This window comes from Mus musculus, chromosome 8 (assembly GCF_000001635.26).
Source record: "Mus musculus strain C57BL/6J chromosome 8, GRCm38.p6 C57BL/6J".
NCBI classification, from domain to species: Eukaryota; Metazoa; Chordata; class Mammalia; order Rodentia; family Muridae; genus Mus; species Mus musculus.
Window position 1 is genome coordinate 72,414,310 of NC_000074.6, and position 22,736 is coordinate 72,437,045.

The following is a 22,736-nucleotide window of genomic DNA, read 5'->3' on the forward strand; positions in this document are numbered from 1 at the left end:
TTTTCCTCGAGACAGGGTTCTGTAGACCAGGGTGGCCTCGAATTTAGAAATCTGCCTGCCTCTACCTCCCAAGTGCTGGGATTAAAGGCATGTGCCACCACTGCCCGCCTATTTCTTTCTTTTTTTTTGAACTTATTTTTATTTAATGTGCATTGGTGTTTTGCCTACATGTATGTCTGTGTGAGGGTGTCAGATGGAGTTACAGACAGTTGTAAGCTGACATGTGGGTGCTGGGAATTAAACCCAGGTTCTCTGGAAGAGCGGTTGCTGAGCCATCTCTCTACCCCCCCCCCCAATAAATTTCTTAAGGCCAGAACTATAGCTCAGTTGGTAGAGCAGTCTTGGTGGTTCACACCCATCATCCCCACTCTGGGAGGGATGGGGAGGGAGATCATACTGCAAGGTCGTCATCCTCTACTTAAGGAGTTTCAGCCTGGGCACCATGACAGCCTCACTCAAAATATGTTTTTGTTTTGTTTTAAATGAGACAGAGAGTTTGAAATAATACATAAATCATAAACAGACATGTAGCAAAGAGAAAAGAGTCCATCACACCAGCCAGCTGTTTGTGAGAAAAGGCCTCTCTGAGGAGGAGACAGCTCAGCTGAGGCAGGCAAAGCAGCTGAAGAGAGAGAAGGAGATGGCTATTCCAGTCAGGATACTGCAGGTACAAAGGCCTCAGGACAGCCCACAGGGCAAGCAGTGCTAGGTGTGGGAACCCTGATGTGCCACCAGGGTTTCTGGTGTCTGTCACTGCTTTCAGTCAGTAAGAGGCAACGCTGTCTGTAATCAGAGAGTGAAAGCTCTCTCATAGAGCAGGCGCAGGGGCCTGAGGCCCCAACTGTTGTGCCATCGGAACCTTGCTGGGATCACTGGGGATGGAAAGGAGAAGAAAGCATTAGCCTAAGATACATGAAGGAGGCTCTGGTTCAGAGCCCTGCACTCCAACAGCAAACCAAGCACAGATGCTTCTAAGCCCACATCAGACACAGTGGCTAATGGCCTAAATTACAGAGGGAGTGGAAACCATCATGCCCTGGGCCAATGGAGTCACTACCCTGTCCAGTGGCAAGTTGTGGCCCTGCCTAAGGACAGTGACTAGATGTCACCCCCCCTGAAACCCTTGGCCTCAGGCCAGCGTTCGAACAAGCAGCCACCTATCAGCTTTGTCAGGACTCATTTGCAATCTAGGCACACACCAGTGTAGAAGCCAGGTGTGGTCAGCCTTAGGCAGCTGAGGATGCAGAATGGCAAGTTTAGGAGCAGATTGTCTTAACCTCTTAACCTGTCTTAACCCTCTCCCCCAAAATGCATACAATATAAAGATAGCCAGATGGATGATCAGCAGGAAGAGCCCAGCCTGAAGACCCAGGCTCCAGCCCTGGATTCACAAGGTAGGAGAGAAGTTGTCCTCTGACCACACACAGTAGTGGCATGTTCACAATCACACAAATATAAAAATGTTCTTTAAAAGAAAGTACAAGGATATAAGCAATAGGCAGGTCTCTAAGAGACAGTCACTGCAGTCAGCCAGTGATATCAATGTCATACTGATACCTGAAAACAATCCTTCCAGGACAGGAAACTGAAGCACAATAGAAAGAGCTAGGTCAGAGACCCAGGCCAGGTGAGGCTGCCAGGCACAGCCCAGCCAGGGACCAGATGGTTCTGACCTCAGCTTACCCCTCTACACAGTCAGCAACCACAACAATGACAGGGTGTCCAAGAAGATAACCTAAGATACAGTCAGCCCATGTATGCTCTTTGTCTGTCTGTCCCACATGCTCTCTCTCTCTCTCTGTCTCTCTCTCTGTGTCTCTCTACTGTTTTGTTTAGTCAGGTTTGACTCTGTAGTTCTGCCTCACCTGGAACCATGTAACCCAGGCTAGTCCTCAATTTACAGAAATACTTCTCTCTGCTCCCTAATGCTGGATGATAGGCTGCCCACCTAGATCCACTGCATAGACCAACTTTCTAGAGGGACACTGGCTGCTCCAGTGAAGCCAAGCTGAGGAGGCCAAAGTGAAGCTCAGCCTCCAGAGCCACCTCATGTAAAGACAGTTACTTGGCTCTTCAGAGCAGCTGACCCAGGCTCAAAGACAGGCATGGGAACTGGGGCTGAGGGAGAAAGCATGTGATCTTGTTTGACAAGGCTTCAGGAGTCAGAAAAAAACAAACAAAACAAAACAAAACAACAACAACAACAAAAACAACAGGCACTGCAGGTCAACAAAGCAGCCAGGGACTCTGGAGCTCCAGCAGAGGACAAATCTGCCCCTACCATGTTCTCTGTCCATCAAGGCAATGGCACAGTCACCAGCCTTCCAAAAAGAGCCTTGAAAACAGCACAGGCACAAGGGGACAAATGAATGTCCCTAGGCCCTGCATTCCAGACACACTAGTCTGGCCAGAGCTCTACGCAGGATGCTCGCTCAGCAGGCTATGTGGAAGAATGGTGTTGGAGGGAGCTCCACAGCAAGCAACCAATGGTTTAACTCTAATGGGACACATGGCTATGGGGCTTTCACAAGTCACCTGGCTACTATGGGTATCAGGTTTTTCTCATCCAATAAACAGATTCTTTTTACAAGGCTGGGAGGAATAGCTTGCCAGTAAGCACTACCTGGCACGTGCAAGGGCCTGGGTTTCACCACAGCACCAGATACAATCATGACCTACAACCATGGATTGTGGCTCATGAAGGTGTCACTAAATCCCCTGGACATAAGAAATGATACCAGGAGGAAGCTGGATAGCCTAGGGCACCCTTATTATGAACAAAGAACCCACAGATGCAATGGGCAGAATGATCTCTCAGGTCCGGGAGGGTGAAAGGGAAGTCAGCAGACTACCTGTGCCCCACAGCTCCAAGATCAACGTTGGTGAGGGAAAGCCAGGGGTCAGGACATGAGACCAGAATAGCAAGGTCAGTCAACAAGGTCAGGTGAGGCCAGAAAGGGGCAGAACAGGACTGTGGGGTGCTGGCTCACAAGCCCAGACTCACTTTGAGAGGGCAGGCACTTTACCACAGAGCTACACACCTAACCTCCCTGTGAGAATACAAGCCACGAAAGGTTCTGGAGTCAGGGAATAGTAGTTAGAAGATCCCACGGTGATAGCAGGAAGAAAGGGAGGAATCAAGACTGACAGACAGTGCCTAGGCCCAGTGCCCTGCAGAACTGCCGAGTTCAGAAAGTAGCCAATTCTAGAGTCCAGCAGCCCCCAGAAGGGCAGACAGTGTCTGAGTCTGTAGGAGGCAGGTTTAGAGTACTGAGCAAGGAGGCTGGGACCAGAGAGCAGAGAGAAAGGACAGAGAGATGGGAAGCCAAAAAACCCTGAGGAGAAGGAAGGTGAGTGGGCACAGGAGGAGGCTGTGTGTAAGGGCTCAGGCTATGTTCCAGACAGAACCTCTGGAAGAGAAGCAGGCCTGGAGGTCTGCTGTCACTCATGAGCAATCTGGTGTGAAAGGGAGTTCAGGATGGGATTGGGGAGAAGAGAGCAGACAGAGGGCAATAGGAAACATCCCCTGGGGCTGCCGAGAAAAAGGAGCAGAGACTCTCCCTGATCCTGTGGCTGGGCTCAACCACACCACAGCCTTCTGTTCAGCACACCTCAGCCAAATGGTATCCCAGAACTCTCCATGCCCTGTTTTCCTTGTGATCCTATGTGAGCTGTTAGGCTTGCTCTAAGGGTCTGGGTAATAGTAACATCTATATCTGAGCAGCAAGTATAAACACAGACTGCTGAACAAATGGCTCAGCCGTGCTTACTGCTCTTGCAGAGGACCTAGGTTCAGTTCCCAGCACCCACATCAAGGTCCTGTTCCAGGGGATCTGACATCCTCTTGCCTCCATGGGCACCTGCACACACTTGATACAAATAACTCAGAGAGACACATGCACATAAATGTAAATAAATAAATCTTAAGACAAAAGGGGAAGTTATAGAAGCTGAGCACGTGATTCAAATCTGTAGCCCCGGCATTTAGGACGGCAAGGCAAGAGAACTGCCATGAGTTCAAGGTCAGCTTGGGCAACTTAGTGCCAATGAGATGGTTGAACAAGGACACTTGTCACCAAGCCTAACAATCTTACTTTGATGCCCAGGACCCACATGGCAGAAGAAGAGACCCAACTCCCAGGTAGTACTCTGACCTCCGCACACACGCTCAGCACACATGAACATAAGGATTGCTTAGTGAGTAGTGCCGAGCATGTGTGAAACCCAGAACCAACCCTCAGCACACTGCCCTTATAAAAGCAGGTGTGGGGCTCCTGGACCAGGCCTTCTGCTAACCAGGAGGTAGGAAGCAACCAGGCATGCTCTGGGATCACAGTCCTCTAGAGGCTAAGGCAGGAAAATCAATAGAAGTCTGGGGCCAGCCTGAGCTACACAGAAAGACTTGGAACTCACACAAAGTACCAATGCAGGAAAATTGTCCTTTGACTACCACATGCACCATGGTACATAACGGCCCCCACAGGAATAAATCAATAAATACAAAAAAATTTAAAGAATCACCACAAAAACATGGGGGTGGAGGGAAAGCAGCTCAGAAGGCACCTGAACTTGTGAGCCACCACAGGCCATGTCTCCTCAACTGCTGTTTCAGCTCCTGTTCCCACCCACAGCTCCATCCCACACAGGGAAGAAAGGCCACACGGGAGCTGCTGCAGGTGCAGTCACAGTCCCCATACCTACTTAGGTGACACTTTCTGAGTGTCTTTCCACTGGCAACAGGTCTGACACAGAAACAACAGACACGCAAACATGTCCTGTGGACCAAGAGAGCTGTAGGATTATATGATGTGCACATGGCTGTGTGCCATGACTAGCAAAGGCCTCTGGGAAGGATGATATCTGAACTGCTGCTGAAGGAAGAGAAGGATCCAAGCCAGAGAAGAAAAGGCTGGAGTGCTTCAGAAAGAAGGATCAGTCTTCAGGGCCACCATAGCTGACAACACAGCTAGGTATGTGAAGAACAGAGAACTGACCACACCATGGTGCCATGGAGAGCATGTGGAAGGCAAGTCACAAGTTAGGAAGAGAGAATCAGGATTCTATCCCAGAGGCTCTAACAAGGTGAATCTAATGAAACTGACTCATGTTTTTGTATCTGTCATCTCAGTATGACAAAACGCCATCCTACGGTAACTAGTTTACCAATAAAATAGAGCATCCCTCCTCCCCAGACAGGGCCTCATTTTATAGCCCAGGCTAGAACTTTCTGTTACTGAAGTGCTAGCTGAAAGTTGACATTATACTTGGCCAGGAACCGCTTCCTTGATATTCTGGTGTTTGAGAAAAAATTGACAGCATGTATCCAACTCCCATGTACTCAATAACTATCAGCTACTACTATGGCCCAAATTTTTAAAAATCCAAATTATGACTAATGTCAAAATTAGGAAATTTGAAAAACCCTCCCTCAAAAAAAGTCAGAGGTAATGACTGGACTGAAGCCAGCTGAGTTAGTAACATGCTTGCCCTAAAAGCTCGAGGATCCAAATTCTCTCCCCAGAGCTAGCTCACACAGAAGTGCTACAGGATGCACGGCACTTGTGCTGGAGAAGAAGGGACAGGAGGCTCCCTGGCCTTGCTGACTTTCCAGGCTGGCCTAATTGAGGAACTACAGGCCAGTGAGAACCTGTCAAGAGAGAGGTGAACACCCACAGCTGGTCCTCTGTCATCCCACTTGGAAGCCTGGAGCACGAGGATGCAGAGAGTCCAGGAATTGGAAGCCAGCCTGGGTGACATAGCAAGGCTCTAACTCAATACACACCTATCCTCAATACACTCCCTACTATCTGTCTAGTCCTTAACCATTTTCAGAAGACAATCACAGGTGCTGTAAGAGCATGTTAATTAATATCTACTGGTCTCCACATGTTAATATAGTGTCAAGGCTGCTGGTGGCTGGTCCTTCCAGGACTTAACCACCCTGTATTGCCCTCTCCTTCAGACCAGGTGACCTGGGTGCATCAGCCTGCCAAGCAGTTCTTACCAGCTTTGGCATTCATACTTGCTCTTGTCTTAGTCCCAAACACCCGAATTTATTGACGGGTAACAAAAGAGCTTCCAATGTGTTAGGCAAAATGTGCTTTCCACAGTTTTCTGCTAATGCATTTTACATCTCTATTTTCCAAATGAGGTAATTGATATGCTGAGGTTAAGAAGCCTGCTTCAAGGACACTCTTCCAGAGTTGGAGCCGAGATCTGAATATAAAATGCTTCCTCCTGGTAACCATGACCCTGCGAAAGACGATTCTAGCAAAGTGCATATAATATGCTGTGTGGAACAAACGGGTAATTTGGCAAATTAGCAGGACAGGAATACTTTCTAATTCTTATGGATGTCACCTGGAACTAGAGACTTTGTCAGTGAGAGACTGCTGAGCTCCCAAGCACCTGATCCCAAGCACGTTAGAAAGTGGCTGAAGAATGAATGAATGTTTTCCGCTAGAAGCACAATGGCCTTCTCACTGCTATTCTGTACGTCCCTGTAGCATTTGATACGTTCAAGAAAACCATCCAGCGACCCTGAGGACGAAGACTGGTGCATACCGTTGGGGGCGTAGGATCCGCGCTTTTCGCACCGCACAGAGCAGCGGAAGCGGATCTCGGGGGAAGGAGGGCTGGGCGGCCAGAGGCGAAGCGGGCGTGTCCCGGTTCCCCTTGCGACTCCAGTATGGGACACCACCCGCCCCGACGCCCGACCCCGCGGGAGACAAAGACTGGCGGCGGGCCCACCGCTCTCGCTCGCCTCCGCGGGGACGAAGCGCGACGCGGCTCGAACAACAGCGCCCACCCCCCAAACCCCCCCCCGTCCCTTAACCTGGCCAGGCCCCAGACGGAGCAGACATACGCAGCGGCCGCGCCCCATCACCTCTTCGCAGCCGCTCGGGGGTCGCCCGGCGCAAGAGTATGCGGGCCGCTCCGGCCTGTCACCTTCAGAACCGCCCGGCCCCCGCCACTCAGCCTCTGAGCCTTCAGCGCGCGCCTCCGCGGTCCCCTGGAGCCGCGCTTCCGCGACGACTTATCTTTCTCGCGGCAACCACCGTCCGCACCGCCCCACGGCGCACCCCAGCACCATACCTGCTGCGAGAGGGGTACAAGCGGCGCCGCCATCTTCGTGCGGACTCGGCCTCCGGAGCGCCGAAGGAACGGGGGCGGGGCCGTGCCTGCGCACTAGTACGAAGGAGGGATGCGATGCGCGCGCAGCACAGCCAGCGCAAGGACAGGCCACAGGACCAGAGTACACGTGCGCAGAAGGGAATCCAAGTCCTCCCGTGAGAAGTTTTGCAGTAAGAGGGCGGAGCCTCGATCACAGTGGAGAGGGCGGGGCAGTTCTGGCTGGAGGCGGAGCCTTTATGGGGAAGGCTCTGTCGCATAGCCTTACCAGAGTTGGCCGTACCGGGTGATTTAGAGAGCCTAGCCTAAAGCACAGCGTGACTAGAAGGTTCGGAGCCTCGTAAGTTTAGTGGGCCGAGAGTGGGCGGGCTAGTCGGTCTGTGGGGGTGGGGAGGGCCTCGTGTGCATCTCCTGATTGGAGTGGGCAAACCGAGCCCCTGGCTTTGGAGGCTCCTGTGAGGCAGGGAACCCAAGGGATAGGTAGGGCTCCCTTCCAGACCGCTGCACTCCAGCTCCCTGCACTTTCCAGTCTGGGTCTGTGAATCGGAGCTTGGCTAAACCCAGGCACCGTCTTAACTTCTCCACTCTAGTAGCCTCTACTAATGCCTAGGGTTTGCTGAACTTTTCCCGGGGAAATGGAGACAGTGGCACACAACAAAGTACCATGGTGCTCAAGTCTAACTTGGGCCATATGCAGTGTTAGTACCACTCAGTATGCTTGTTAAACAGATTTGGGTTCTGATTGCTTGCAGATGTGGGTGTAGCCTGACATCTGGTGTTTTTTGTTGTTTTTTTATGTGTATATGCCTGCTGTGCTCGTGCCAATGCCTGCCCAAGAGAGAAGAGTTTATTAGATGCCATTGAGCTGGAGTTAAAAGCACTTATGAGCCCCCAACCCCCGATATGAGTGGGAACAGAACTAGGGTCCTCTGGAAAAGCAACAAGCACCCTTAACCAACTAACTATATCTTCAGCTACTCTGGTATTTCTTTTTTTTTTTTTTTTTAAAGATTCATTTATTTATTATATGTAAGTACACTGTAGCTATCTTCAGACAATCCAGAAGAGGGAGTCAGATCTTGTTAAGGATGGTTGTGAGCCACCATGTGGTTGCTGGGATTTGAACTCCGAACCTTCAGAAGAGCAGTCGGGTGCTCTTACCCACTGAGCCATCTCACCAGCCCCTACTCTGGTATTTCTTTGTCTTTTTTTTTTTTTTTAAGTTACATTTTAACTTACATCTTAAAAGATTTGTGTGTTGGATGGCCCCTTCCACCATGAGTCACAGAGATAGGACTCAGGTTGTTAGCCTTGGCCGCAAGCATCTTTACCCACTGAGCTATCTTGCTGCCCCTTAGGACATCCTCATTCAAACCACTACACAGGTGCTGGGAAACATGGTACACATATACCGCCACACTCAGTCCCACTGTGTTTGATTTCTTGAGGTAGTTGTGACTGATCCTGATTGCCAGCTGCACAGGATCTAGAATCATATAGGAGACAAAGCTCTGGGTTACAACTGTGAATTTCTAGACTAAGCTGAGGAAGGAAGACCCCCCCACACACACACACACACTTGTTCCATGTGCTGGAGGCCAGGACAATGGATGCTGTGTGACCAGCTGCCTCACCATACACATAACACAAATCTTTGTTTTAAAAGCTCTGTGTATGTGTGTTTGTGTACATAAGTGCAGACACCTGCAGAGGCCAGAAGAGGGCATCAGTGGTTGTCCAGTGCCTGATGTAGGTATTGAGAATTGAACGGAGATCCTCTGAGAAAGCAGCAAGTGCCCTTAATCACAGACTCATCTCTCTAGCCCATAAAAATTTTAAAAACTTTTCCAGCTAGGTGTGGTAACACATGCCTTTAATCTCAGCCCTCAAGGAGGCAGAGTCAGATCTCATGTGTTTGTAGGCAACCTGGTCTACATAAGGAGCTATAAGCTAGCCAGAACTACATGGTGAAACATTATCTTAAAAAAAGGGGAGGGGGGTGGATTAAGGAAATATAGCCATGTATCATGGCACATACCTGTCATCCTAGCACTTGGTGTCTTTTCTGTTGCTATAAGACACCACAGCCAAGGCAATGTATAAGAGAGTTTATCGGGGTGAGGGTGGAGGGAGTTTACAGTTCCAGAGACTTAGAGTCAATGACCATGATGGCAGGATGCATGGTAACCAGCAGGAAAAGCATGTTCCTAAAGCAGTAGCTGAGCACTTATATCTAATCCAGAGAGACACTGGGCCTGGTGTGGGCTTTTGAAACCTCAAAGCCCACCGCCAGTGACACACTTCCTCCAACAAGGCCACATACCCACTAATCCTTTCAAATAGTGCCACTCCCTAACATTTAAATATATGAACCTATGGGTGCCATTTTCATTCAAACCACTACATAGACAAAACACTTATACATATAAATAAATCTTTAAAATGATTTAAAAGAAAAATAGAGGGGCTGGGGAGAGATGGCTCAGTGGTAAAGAGCACTCACTGGCTGCTCTCCCAGAGGACCCGAGTTCATTTTCCAGCACCCATGACAAACAAACAACACCACCACCCCACCCACCACCACCACCCCCACCCCTGCTCCAGAGGATCTGATGCTCTCTTCTGGCTTCAATGGGCAACTGCATGTAGTACAATACAAACAGAGATATACACACACACATTTTACAAAAAGTAAATAATAAATCTTTAAAAGTAAAACAAAATATTTTTAAAAATTATTTTATCATCTTTTATTCATGAAAATATTTAAGAGTTTCAAAAAAAAAAAAAAGCACATTGTTTATGGCCAGATTCTTATAGGTCTCTGGCTTTCAATGATCTGTTCTATGCAGGGAAAAAAATTTAAACAGTGTCTCACTATGTGTCCCAGGCTGTCCTAGAACTCACTACATGGACCAGGCTGATGTGGAAATCCCAGATCTGTCTGCTTCTGCCTCTCAAGTCCTGAGATTAAAGGAGTGTGCCACCACATGCCGTCAACAGAAACTTATTGCAGACCCTGGGGTCATAGGGGTCTATAGAAGAAATGGGGGACCCTAACACAAACAGGGGATTGTTTTTCAGAAACTGGACAAATGACCATGTAGATGTGATCATTCAAATGTGTATTATTAGAGTTGCAGCTGGGCCACTCAGCATGCAGAGTGAGGATGACTATAGTTCGCCCTGCCTGTGGAATCTGCTGAAATGGTTGTGCCTGTGAAACTTCCCCATCAGCAGATCCTCCTCATCTTCTTCACGGGCCTTTTTCACTTCTTCCTTGGCCTGTATGGCATCCATCTCCTTTTCTGGACCCTGGAGGAAAGGACAAAAATAAAACAGACTGGAGCTGGGGCTGGGACTCATATAATAGAGTGCTTGTAGTTCAGTTGGTATAGTGCTTGTAGCTCAATTGGTAGAATGCTTATAGCTCAATTGATAGAGAGCTTGTGGCTCTATTGGTAGAGTGCTTGTAGTTGATAATGCTTGCCTGGCACTGGATTCAATAGCTAGCATAGGAAAAATCAGGCATGGTGGTGCCCACCTGACATGCAGGCCCAGAGGTCATTAGTCCAAGGTCATTGTTGACCATACAGCAAGGTTAAGGCCAATCTGAGAATGCATACGACCTTATCTCTAAAGAGATAAAAACTGGGAGCTGGAGAGATGTCTCAGTAGTCAAGAGCTCTGACTACTCTTCCAGAGGTCCTGAGTTCAAATCCCAACAATCACATGGTAGCTCACAACCATCTGTAACAAGACCTGATTCCCTCTTCTGGTGTCTGAAGACAGCTAAAATGTACTAGTGTACTTACATATAATAAATTAAATAAATCTTTTTTTTTAAAGAGAGATAGAAACTAACTACTATAGATACCCCTGTCTGTATGCTGGCATACATCTGTGAACTCAATACTTGGGAAGCAAGAATATGAATGAAGTCCCATACATTGTGTGGTAAATTCCACGGCAGCCGAAGCTATACAAAGACCCCTCCCTCTAGAAAGAAACAAGAAAAAGCAAGGGCTAGAGGGCTGGCTTAGACATAATGCTTCTCTCAAGGAGCTTAGTTCCCAGCACCCACTTTAGGCAACTCACATCTGCTGTGACTGCAGTCTAATGGCCTCTGTCGGCACTGCACGCGTGTGCACAGACACATAATTACAGATTTTTTTTTAAAGAAAGCTGGGTGTACAAGCATGTCTTAATCCTAGCTCTTGGAGACAGAGGAAGGCCAATCTCTGAGTTCAAGGTCAGCATGGTCTATGTATCGAATCCCTACCTCAAAAAAAAAAAAAAAAAAAAGAGTTTGGGGTTTGTACCTACCTTAGTTTCTCCCCAGGTGGCCTTGCCAAACTTCTCTGCATATTCTTCATCATCTGTGATCAGGAAGTTATCAAAGATGGTTCCAGATCTCACCTGTGGATGGAAGCAGGCTTTCATTAGTGGTGGCAGACACACAACCTTTCCTTCTTGTCAGGGGTACTTAGCTCAATGCCACACCCATGATCAGGCTATCATCGACTGACTATAGCTCAGGATGGCCCAAAGGTAAAGCATAGTCTTACTAGGCAAGAAGACCTGGCTTACATTGCTAGCACCTAAGTGTGGGTTGTGGGCATCGACTGGAGGCTAGCTGTGACTTCAGAAGGCCAGGCTCCACCCCTAATGCATATCCTACAGCTGACAGGAGCAACAGCTATACAGAAGGGACCCCAAAGCCCAGAAATGTCAGGCCTGTGTGGTCTAAAGGCCACATGCAAGTGCCAGTGATTATAAAGGTCCTTAATGAGTAGTTACAGGCTAGGCCTGGAGGGAGTGCCCTGAGGGTAAGGGCGCTTACCACTCTTGAAGAACACCACAGTTCAGTTCATAGGATCTGTACCAGGTATCTCACAATGGTCTGTGACTCAAGCTCCAAAGGATCAGATACCCTCTGGCCTCCATGGGCACTGCACACATGTGCACATGCACAATACACATACAGCTTTAAAGAATAATAAACCAAGGGCTGGAAAAATGGCTCATTGGGTAAGCTCTCACTGGGAAAGTATTAAGGGCCCTGAGTTCAGCTCACACATAAAAAGCCAGCATGTTTGTATAGGTACCTATTACATTTGGAGGCTGGAAAGGCAAAGACAGAAGGACACTGGGGCTCACTGGATGCCAAGCTAGCTCCAGGTTCCTATTCTCAAGAGTGGTATAGCTAGACACTAGACATTCTCTTCTGGTCTCTGCCCACATGCATACATCATACACTGACACACACATATACACACACACTGGCACATGCACACATACACACATGCACATTGACACATGCACACATACATACACACTGATGTACAAATATGTACACATACATACATGCACACTGACACATACACACTGACACATGCACACATACATAGTGAAACAATGACACATGCACACATATATAAACACTGACACATGAACACATACACACACCGACACATGCACCCATACTCAGACATGCATAATACACACATGCTCACAGACACACACATGAAGAAAAGAATTGTGTACCAAATGGGTCACATTAAAGGTCAAGTCATTAAATCAGCAGCCATAGTGGCATATGCCTAGCATCCCAGCACTCAGGAGCTGAGGCAAGAGGATCATGATTTCAAGGCCAGCCTGGGTTACACAGCAAGGCCAGCCCAGAGCTATTAAAGTAAAGAAAGCTTGGAGCCAGATCACCTGCCACAGCTCTAGACCAATGGCGCCAATGTTCTCAAACTCTGAGAGGTCATACTGCGTCAGGTAGCCAGCAGGTCTCATCTTCTGGTGGAGCCACACGTCCTTGTCGATGCCCTCAGCTTTCAGGCCATCCTACAAAAGCAGACTCTAGCCAGGCTTGAATCACAGATGAGGAGTGGTTGCTTTGTTTTTCCTTTTTTGTTTTCCTATGAAAAGTGGCTAGTGGCTAGCCCACCAAGGACCAGTATTCCATAAATTCCCCTGCAACTCAAAATTTTATGCAAAGGAATTCAAGTCTTTTCATTCCTCCCTCTTGATAAAAATCCCATGCAAATTTTGTGTTTGTGTGTGTGTGTGTGTTTTGAGACAGGGATCTGTATGCCTCTGTTTTTTAATTAATTAATTAATTAATTAACTAATTAATTTTAATGAAAAGCATCACCAAAAGGAAGGAAGAAAGAAAGAAAGAAAGAAAGAAAGGAAAAGAAAAGAAAAGAAAAGAAAAGAAAGGAAGGAAAGGAAGAAAGAAAGAAAAGAAAAGAAAAAAAAGAAAAAGAAAAGCGCCCTGCCCCCATTCCTGGAACCTGATAGACTGCAGCAACCTATCCCTCACCTTTCCTTCACTTCTTATGCAATTCCTTTAAATGCAACAAACCTCAAGTCAGTATTATCAAACTCCTTCAGACACAGTTACCAACTGCGTTAGAATAAAAACTAAATGAATTTTCCACCCATGTATTTGCAAGCAGGTTTGGATCATGGGTTTACAAAGAGAAATTGCCTTGCCAGGTCATTCTTAGCGTGTTCTTTTCCTGTGTCACTGAGAATACCTTTTCTAAGAGCACAAATGGGGCAGGAGCAAGGGCCACCCCAAGGACCCAGAGTCACTGCAGGAAGAAGCCACACACCTCATATGGTGGCTTCTGCAGCCAGTCCCCATCCAGCTCACTGTTCCAGTCACTCGGCTTGCTGGCACCCGCATCCAGAAAGTGCTTTTCCCAATCCTTCAAAAACAGAAAGGAAAGCACGATGTCAGAGGCGTGCTGAGAAAAAGGAAATTTCTGTAAAATATTTTTATTACATCTATTATACATGTGTGCTCATGTGGAGGTCAGAAGACAACTTGCTGGAGTCAGCTATTTCCCTCCATCATGTGGGTTCCAGAAATCAAACTTGGGTCCTCATTGCTTGGTCAAGCATCTTCTCTTGCTGAACCATCTCACCACCCCTTGGAAATTCTTTAGTGTAGGTTGTGGGAGAAACCTAGGGAGCACACATGCTCAGTGGGGCTGGGTCAGAGCCCAGTGGCCTACAGAAGATGGCAGGCACCTAGACAGAAGATACTTAGAAACAGATTAACAGCTGGTGAGATGGCTCAGCAGGTAAGAGCACCCGACTGTTCTTCCGAAGGTCCTGAGTTCAAATCCCAGCAACCATATGGTGGCTCACAAACATCCCTAACAAGATCTGACTCCCTCTTCTGGTGTGTCTGAAGACAGCTACAGTGTACTTAGATATAATAAATAAATAAATAAATCTAAAAAAAAGAACAGATTAACAGAACAGGTCCCTAACTCCTGTCACAATACCCTTTTCCTATTCACTGGAGTTGTCTCCAAGTGTGATGGATAGGTTTTTGCCAACTAGACATAAGCTAGAGTTATCTGAAAGGAGGGAGCCTCAATTAAGAAAATATCTCTGTAAAATCAGGTTGTAGGCAGACCTGTAGAGCATTTTCTTTTTTTTCCTTTTTTTTTAAAAATAGTTTAATGTATTTTAATAGCAAACTTACAGGAACAGCACAGAAGACAGACAACATTAAAAACATGTACTTGTATGTAGGACAACCCAGTTAGAAAAGTACAGTGAACGGATGGAATCTACTGTGTGATAAAAATGCTAAGCCAGGCATGGTGGCGCACACCTTTAATCCCAGCACTCAGGAGGCAGAAGCAGGAGGATTTCTGAGTTTGAGGCCAGCCTGGTCTACAAAGTGAGTTCCAGGACATCCAGGGCTATAAAGAGAAACCCTGTCTTGAAAAAACAAAACAAAAAAAGAGCTACAGACTCCATTTAGTTGCCATCAATTAGAAACTTACTAATTTTTTAAAAATCCAAATGCTGGCATTGTCCAGAAAATTTTAGCAGGTTTATTTATAATTGTTATAAAGTAGAACTGTTGAAATGTGTTCACTGAAACATTTTGCTTGCATTAATGCTTTACATCTTGCATTTATATTAAAAATTCACTCGCAATCATATACTTAGGTACCTTTGACCCCATGGAAAAAATATCTAACATTCAGAACTACTGATAACAGGAAGGAGAGGGAAAAAAATTTTTTTTGAGAATGAAATATTTCTCCTCATAGTGGACTCTTAAGCACGTTCTCCACGATGCAGTGTGCTAGCTGGATCTCTTTTGGCATAATTGTTACACGTTTGGCATGGATAGCACACAGAGTGGTATCTTCAAAAAGGCCAACCAGATAGGCCTCACTTGCCTCCTGCAAAGCACCAATAACTGCATTCTGGAAGCGCAGATCTGTTTTGAAGTCCTGAGCAATTTCTCGAACCAGACGCTGAAAGGGGAGCTTGCTAATCAGAAGTTCAGTGGACTTCTGATAGTGTCTGATTTCACTGAGTGCCACAGTACCAGGCCTGTAACGATGAGGTTTCTTCACCCATCCAGTAGAGGGCGCACTCTTGCGAGCGGCTTTTGTAGCCCGTTGTTTCCTGGGTGCTTTACCACCGGTGGATTTGTGGCCAGTCTGCTTTGTACAAGCCATGGTATGTTTACCCCATTTTTCCTTCAGCTGCAGCTTGGCAAGCGAGAGGCGGCGGCGCTGGCATTAGAAAGCAGCAGCCAGGGCATTTTTTAAATTAGTAATTGATGGGGGAGAGCCCAGCCCATTGTGGGTGGTGCCATCCCTGAGCTGGTGGTCCTGGGTTCTGAGCAAGCCTTGGGGCCCAAGCCAGTAAGCAGAATTCCTTCATGGCCTTTATATCAGAGCTCCTGCCTCCAGGTTCCTGCCCTGTGTGAGTTCCTGTCCTGACCACCTTCAGTGATGAACAGTGATATGGAAGTCTAAGCCAAATAAACCGTTTCCTCCCTAAGTTGCTTTGCTCATAGACTTTCATCACAGCAATAGTAACTAAGACACCAGGCTGTAGGATTACCATTCCATTAAGTGGCAAGTGCATACTTCTTGGCTTTTGTTTGTCTTTGGATTTTTTTTTTTTTTTTTTTTGGTATGACCATGGTAGACCTCTCGAATAATCTTAGGGTAGAAGCACGAAATGAAGAGAGAGAAGCTGTATCAAGAGACAAGTGACTAAACCTCAAAATTATGGAGAGATAGAAAGTTACAGGCCAGAGCCAAATTATCTTGATTTTAGTCACTGTGATCTAACCCTGCATCTGACCTAACATCTTTGTAACTATCAAAACCCTGCAGTGGAGGATGGGGGCGGGGTGGGGGGTGACCAGGAGTTGGAGCAGCAGTCAGGCAGTTAAATGAATACATTAAATTAAATTAAAATTAAAAAACATAGCTGGGCCGGGCGTGGTGGTGCACACCTTTAATCCCAGCAGAGGCAGAGGCAGGCGGATTTCTGAGTTCAAGGCCAGCCTGGTCTACAAAGTGAGTTCCAGGACAGCCAGGGCTACACAGAGAAACCCTGTCTCGAAAAACCAAAATAAATAAATAAATAAATAAATAAATAAATAAATAAATAAATAAATAACAAAAACCCTGCAATGGCCAGGTGTGGCACACACCTTTAATCCCAGCACTTCCAAGGCAGAGGCAGGCAGATCTCTGTGAGTTCAAGGCCAGCCTGGTCTACAGAATGAGTCCCAGGTCCTTCAGGGCTAAGTAAGACCCTATGTCAAAACCAAAGAAACACCCCATTAAGTTTGTTTTTATAGCCAGGTGGTAATGGTGGTGCACGTCTTTAATCCCAGTGCTCAGAGGCAGAGGCAGAAGGATCTCTGAGTGAGGGCAGTCTGCTCTACAGAGAGTTCTAGAACAGGCACGGACACACAGATAAACCCTGTCTCAAAAAATAAAAACAACAAATTGTTTTTGTAAAACTTTGAAATGTGTGTCCAGGTTTCTGGTATGAGATCTGGGTGGGCAGAAGCTACAGTGCAAGCAGGCCTTGGGGAAGGGCACTCTCAACACACACCTCAGGCCGTGCTCACCTACCTGGACTTTACTGCCTTCCACCTGATCCCAGTCCCTAGAGTCCAGTGATGTCTTTTCCGTTTTCCTCAGCGATGTCAGGTTCCAGTCATACTCAATGCTGCCAGACTCAATGGACTGGCCATCGACTTTTACCTCGTAAGAAAGATCTGGTCTTAAGATCAGGGTGTAGAGATGCGTGAAGCCATCCACCTGCACAAAGGCCACAGTGAGATATTCTTTCATTGTGTGTCTGATGTGTACTTTAAAACAGGAACTAGGATGGGAGACAGTACAGTGGGTGATGGCACTTGCCACCAAGCCTGGTGACCTAAGTTCAGTCTGCCAGACCCCCACTGGTAGAAGGAAAAAAATGACTTCAAGTTGTCCTCTGACCAACACACACACACAGGTATAAAACAGACCTAAGCCTGTTGGGGGTGGCACAGGCCTTTGCTTTTAACATTTGGGAGGCTCAAACAGGGAGAGTATGAACCTCTAGCCAGCCTTGGTTACACTGCAAGACCCTGTCTTAACTCTAAACCAACAGGCCTATGTAGTGGCTCACATCTGTAAGGCCAACTCTTGGGAAACAGAGGCAGGGGAATTGGGAGTTCAGTTATTCTCCACTATATAATAAGCGAGCACTGTACCACTATACCTGACTGTTTGTTCTAAATCTGAGTGAGGTTGAATGCAGAGACCATGGGTTAGGTTAAATAGTCTGGCAGAGGCAGTGATTGGACTAAGAATGGTAGCTGGGCATGGTGGCACACACCTTTAATCCCAGCAGAGGCAGGCGGATTTCTGAGTTCGAGGCCAGCCTGGTCTACAAAGTGAGTTCCAGGACAGCCAAGGCTACACAGAGAAACACACCCCCCCCAAAAGAAAGAAAGAAAGAATGGCTCCTATAGGTACATATATTTGAATCCTTAGTCACTAGGAATTCTTTGAAAGGATTAGAAGATTCAGGTGTGGCCTTGCTGGAGGAGGTATGTCACTGTGGGTGGACTTTGAGGTTGCAAAAGTCCAAGGCAGGCCTAGAGCCTGCCTCCCTCCCCCCTCCCCCACTCTGTCTCTGTCTCTCTCTCTCTGCCTACAGATCAGGATGTTCCCTCCATGCTCCCTCTGTGTTCCCTCCATGCTCCTTCCATGTCCCCTCCATGCTCCCTCCATGCTTCGTGCTCCCTCCATGTCCCCTCTATGCTCCTTCCATGTCCCCTCCATGCTCCTTCCATGTCCCCTCCATGCTCCTTCCATGTCCCCTCCATGCTCCTTCCATGTCCCCTCCATGCTTCCTCCGTGCTCCCTCCATGCTCCCTCCATGTCCCCTCTATGCTCCCTCCATGTCCCCTCTATGCTCCCTCCATGATCCCACCATGCTGATAATGGGCTAAAGCTCTAGAATTGTAAGCTAGCCCCAATCAAATGCTTTCATTTGTGAGAGTTGCCTTGGTGTCTCTTCACAACAAAAGGACAAAGACTAAGACAACAGAGGAAATCTTGAGACAGTCTGACTTGCAGGCTATGGTCTTTCTGTTTAGATGTGAACCACCATACCCGGTTTTCTTCACATTCATCATGCAAGAGGCACAAGACACATGTGGGAGGCTAAAGCAGAGGATCATGGGGTTTGAGGTTATCTGGATCATCTAGGGAGATAAATTATTTCCCTACGTAAAGTGGGAGCTGGAGAGGTGGCTCAGGCTAAGAGTACCTTCTGCTCTCATAGAGACCAGAGTGTGGTTGCCAGCACCCATGTCAGGTGGCTCCAGGGGATGCAATGCCTTCTGGCCTCTGTGGACACTGCACTCATGTGCGCATGCACAAACATAATTAAAATAATAAAACAAAATTTAAAAAAATAAAAAGGGAAGGAAGGGGAGAAAGATGGAGGAAGGGATGAGGGCAGGCAGAGATGAAGGAAAGGATGAGGGGAAGACAGAGAAATGGAGGAAGGGATGAGGACAGGCAGAGAGATGGAGGAAGGGATGAGGACAGGCAGAGAGATGGAGGAAGGGATGAGGCAGGCAGAGAGATGGAGGAAGGGATGAGGCAGGCAGAGAGATGGAGGAAGGGATGAGGCAGGCAGAGAGATGGAGGAAGGGATGAGGCAGGCAGAGAGATGGAGGAAGGGATGAGGCAGGCAGAGAGATGGAGGAAGGGATGAGGCAGGCAGAGAGATGGAGGAAGGGATGAGGCAGGCAGAGAGATGGAGGAAGGGATGAGGCAGGCAGAGAGATGGAGGAAGGGATGAGGCAGGCAGAGAGATGGAGGAAGGGATGAGGCAGGCAGAGAGATGAAGGAAAGGATGAGGGGAAGACAGAGAGATGGAGGAAGGGATGAGGCAGGCAGAGAGATGGAGGAAGGGATGAGGCAGGCAGAGAGATGGAGGAAGGGATGAGGCAGGCAGAGAGATGGAGGAAGGGATGAGGCAGGCAGAGAGATGGAGGAAGGGATGAGGCAGGCAGAGAGATGGAGGAAGGGATGAGGCAGGCAGAGAGATGGAGGAAGGGATGAGGCAGGCAGAGAGATGGAGGAAGGGATGAGGCAGGCAGAGAGATGGAGGAAGGGATGAGGCAGGCAGAGAGATGGAGGAAGGGATGAGGCAGGCAGAGAGATGGAGGAAGGGATGAGGCAGGCAGAGAGATGGAGGAAGGGATGAGGCAGGCAGAGAGATGGAGGAAGGGATGAGGCAGGCAGAGAGATGGAGGAAGGGATGAGGCAGGCAGAGAGATGGAGGAAGGGATGAGGCAGGCAGAGAGATGGAGGAAGGGATGAGGCAGGCAGAGAGATGGAGGAAGGGATGAGGCAGGCAGAGAGATGGAGGAAGGGATGAGGCAGGCAGAGAGATGAAGGAAAGGATGAGGGGAAGACAGAGAGATGGAGGAAGGGATGAGGCAGGCAGAGAGATGGAGGAAGGGATGAGGCAGGCAGAGAGATGAAGGAAAGGATGAGGGGAAGACAGAGAGATGGAGGAAGGGATGAGGCAGGCAGAGAGATGGAGGAAGGGATGAGGCAGGCAGAGAGATGGAGGAAGGGATGAGGCAGGCAGAGAGATGGAGGAAGGGATGAGGCAGGCAGAGAGATGGAGGAAGGGATGAGGCAGGCAGAGAGATGGAGGAAGGGATGAGGCAGGCAGAGAGATGAAGGAAAGGATGAGGGGAAGACAGAGAGATGGAGGAAGGGATGAGGCAGGCAGAGAGATGGAGGAAGGGATGAGGCAGGCAGAGAGATGGAGGAAGGGATGAGGCAGGCAGAAAGATGGAGGAAGGGATGAGGCAGGCAGAGAGATGGAGGAAGGGATGAGGCAGGCAGAGAGATGGAGGAAGGGATGAGGCAGGCAGAGAGATGGAGGAAGGGATGAGGCAGACAGAGAGATGGAGGAAGGGATGAGGCAGGCAGAGAGAACTGCTCCCTGTGACATTAGTGCGCACTCACCTTGCATCTGATTGGCTTCTTGTTTTCATGATATTGATTCTTGAAATATAAGATAACATGAACTTTCTTGATATCAAATCCACAAATATCAGGTCCTACAAAAAAAGAAGAAGGAGAAGGAGAAGGTGGTATTCTCAGTTTTCTTCCATACTGTTTCTGCACATACATACTTGCCTAAGCATCCTGCCCCACCAAGGGAACAGTAACTTGATCTGTCTGGGGTGCTCTTGAGTTCACCAGAAGACATTGAAGCAAAGCTCTGATGGCTGGCTCCCTCCTGCTAAAGTCACCTTGCACTCAACTATGAATCAGCACAAATAAGAAAACAAGGCCAACAGGACATCGTGTCAGACTCCCACAACAGAGCACTGGGAGGCTAAGCGGGAAGACTGTCAACCCTGGCCAGCCTGGGCAACTTGCCAAGTGCCTGGCTCAAAAACAGTGAGCTGGAGAGATAACTTAGAAGGTAATATTGGTGGCTATCCAGGCTGAGTTCAATCCTTGGGAAGCACAAGGTGGAAAGAGATGGCTGCATCTTGCCCTCTGACTCTGCATGTACACCACAACACACGCAAGCCTTCCATAAATAATAATTATTAGTACTTTTGCTTGGTTGGGTTTTTTGAGACAAGGTTTCTCTGTATAGCCCTGGCTGTCCTTGTTCTGTAGACAAGGATAGCCTTGAACTGAGAGATCTACCTGCCTCTGCCTCCTGAGTGCTGGGATTAAATGTGTATACCACCACTGCCCAACAATAATTTTTTTTTTTTTGGTTTTTCGAGACAAGGTTTCTCTGTATAGCCCTGGCTGTCCTGGAGCTCACTCTGTAGACCAGGCTGGCCTCCAACTCAGAAATCCGCCTGCCTCTGCCTCCGGAGTGCTGGGACTAAAGGCGTGCGCCACCACGCCCAGCTTCCAACAATAATTTTTTAAAGTTTGTTTTGTGTGTCTCTCTCTTTCTCTGTTCATATGTACATGTGCATGCAGGTACCTCTGGTAACCAAAAGAAGGAGTCCGATCCTTTGAATCTGGAGTTATAGGTGGTGGTGAACTAGGGTCCTCCCCAAGAGCAGTAAGTCTCTTAACCAGCAGCTCCCAAATGTATATGTTCTTTAAAATGAGAAAGAAAGCTGGGTGGTTGTGGCACACACCTTTGGTCCCAGCACTCGGGAGGCAAAGGCAGGAGGACCTCTGAGTTTGAAGTCCGCCTGGTATATAGGGAGTTGTAGGACAGCCAGAACTACACAGAGAAACCCTGTCTCAAAAAATAAAAAATAAATAAATAATAAAAAGAAATGAGATGGGAAACAAATTTAAAAAGAAAGCACAAAGAGAACTAAGGCATTTTGTTCTTTGTTCTGCTTTTTTACAGTGGTGGGAGTGGAACCCAGGGCCCTCATACATCAAGCCACAACAGAGCCCAAAGGATTTATTATGGTGTGTGTGTGTGTGTGTGTGTGTGTGTGTGTGTGTGTGTGTGTGTGTGTGTGTGTGTATGTACATGTGCATATGCTGGTACTTGAGTGCATGTGTGGTGCTTACACCTGAACACGGCAGAATGTTCTTCCCAGTGCACATGCTGATGGCAGAAGGAAGACTTCCTGTTGTCTGTCAGTTGCCATTGTATGCCCTTGAGGCAGGGCTCTCACGGAGTGGGAAGCTGTTTCTTTCAGCTAGACTGGCTAGATGAGCTGTTCTCAGGATCTTCCTGTCTCTGCCTCCTCCCAGTGTTGGGATTACAGGCAGCCTCATCTGACTTTTTATGTAGGTTCTGAGAATTGGAATACAGTTACCCACTGAGCCATCTCCCCAGTCTTTATTTTCTACATTATGGGGCGTTTTAAGACAGGGTGTCATTGAAGCTCAGGCCGGCCTGGGATTCCTGCCTCCATCTCCCAAGAGCTGGGATTATCCCTGCTTTATTCACAAGATGCTAAGGATGGAATCCAGAGCTTCCTGAATGCTAGGCAAGCACTTTATCAACCCAGCCCAGTTCCAGCTCACACTTCAAATCTTTTTTTTTTTTTTTTGGTTTTGTATTTATTTATTTTTTTCCAAAGATTTGTTTATTTTATTTTATGTGAGTACACTGTAGCTGTCTTCAGATGCACCAGGAGAGGGCGTCAGATCTCATTATGGGTAGTTGTGAGCCACCATGTGGTTGCTGGGATTTGAACTCAGGACCTTCGGAAGAGCAGTCGGTGCTCTTAACCACTGAGCCATCTTTCCAGCCCTATTTATTTATTTTCATTTCAT

The 22,736-nt window shown here is 47.8% G+C and overlaps 2 protein-coding genes and 1 long non-coding RNA gene across 29 annotated transcripts in view; 1 reads left to right on the forward strand and 2 right to left on the reverse strand.

Moving 5' to 3' along the window:
* Positions 1–7,267, reverse strand: part of Eps15l1 (epidermal growth factor receptor pathway substrate 15-like 1) — an 80,587-nt gene extending 73,320 nt beyond the window's left edge. For 10 of the 22 annotated variants that reach the window (XR_379032.4, XR_001778398.2, XR_003947228.1 and 7 more), the window contains exon 1: positions 7,096–7,174. Coding sequence is in view for 10 of the 22 variants with exons in the window: in XM_017312560.2 (XP_017168049.1) it covers positions 7,096–7,128 (33 nt within the window). In the remaining 12 variants the exon portion in view is untranslated. Of the gene's footprint in view, positions 1–7,095 lie in introns of all 22 variants that reach the window. The other 12 variants (XR_379030.4, XR_379029.4, XM_006509548.4 and 9 more) reach the window with 3 other exon arrangements.
* The window catches only part of Gm46043, a 25,831-nt gene continuing 3,095 nt past the window's right edge, over positions 1–22,736 (forward strand). Inside the window, exons 1-3 of one of the 3 annotated variants that reach the window (XR_001778582.1) lie at positions 7,315–7,471; positions 20,573–20,946; positions 21,853–21,917. This is a non-coding gene — a long non-coding RNA (predicted gene, 46043). Of the gene's footprint in view, positions 7,472–20,572; positions 20,947–21,852; positions 21,918–22,736 lie in introns of all 3 variants that reach the window. The other 2 variants (XR_001778581.2, XR_001778583.2) reach the window with 2 other exon arrangements.
* Positions 9,867–22,736, reverse strand: part of Calr3 (calreticulin 3) — a 19,644-nt gene continuing 6,774 nt past the window's right edge. Inside the window, exons 1-7 of one of the 4 annotated variants that reach the window (NM_029782.3) lie at positions 20,655–20,847; positions 20,481–20,575; positions 17,064–17,252; positions 13,761–13,856; positions 12,853–12,984; positions 11,458–11,550; positions 9,874–10,446 (exon numbers count right to left, since the gene is read on the reverse strand). In NM_029782.3, the coding sequence (NP_084058.2) occupies positions 10,306–10,446; positions 11,458–11,550; positions 12,853–12,984; positions 13,761–13,856; positions 17,064–17,252; positions 20,481–20,575; positions 20,655–20,727 (819 nt within the window). In that variant the 5' untranslated portion in view covers positions 20,728–20,847 and the 3' untranslated portion in view covers positions 9,874–10,305. Of the gene's footprint in view, positions 10,447–11,457; positions 11,551–12,852; positions 12,985–13,760; positions 13,857–17,063; positions 17,253–20,480; positions 20,576–20,654; positions 20,848–22,736 lie in introns of those variants that run through there. The other 3 variants (XM_030243800.1, NM_028500.3, XM_006509761.4) reach the window with 3 other exon arrangements.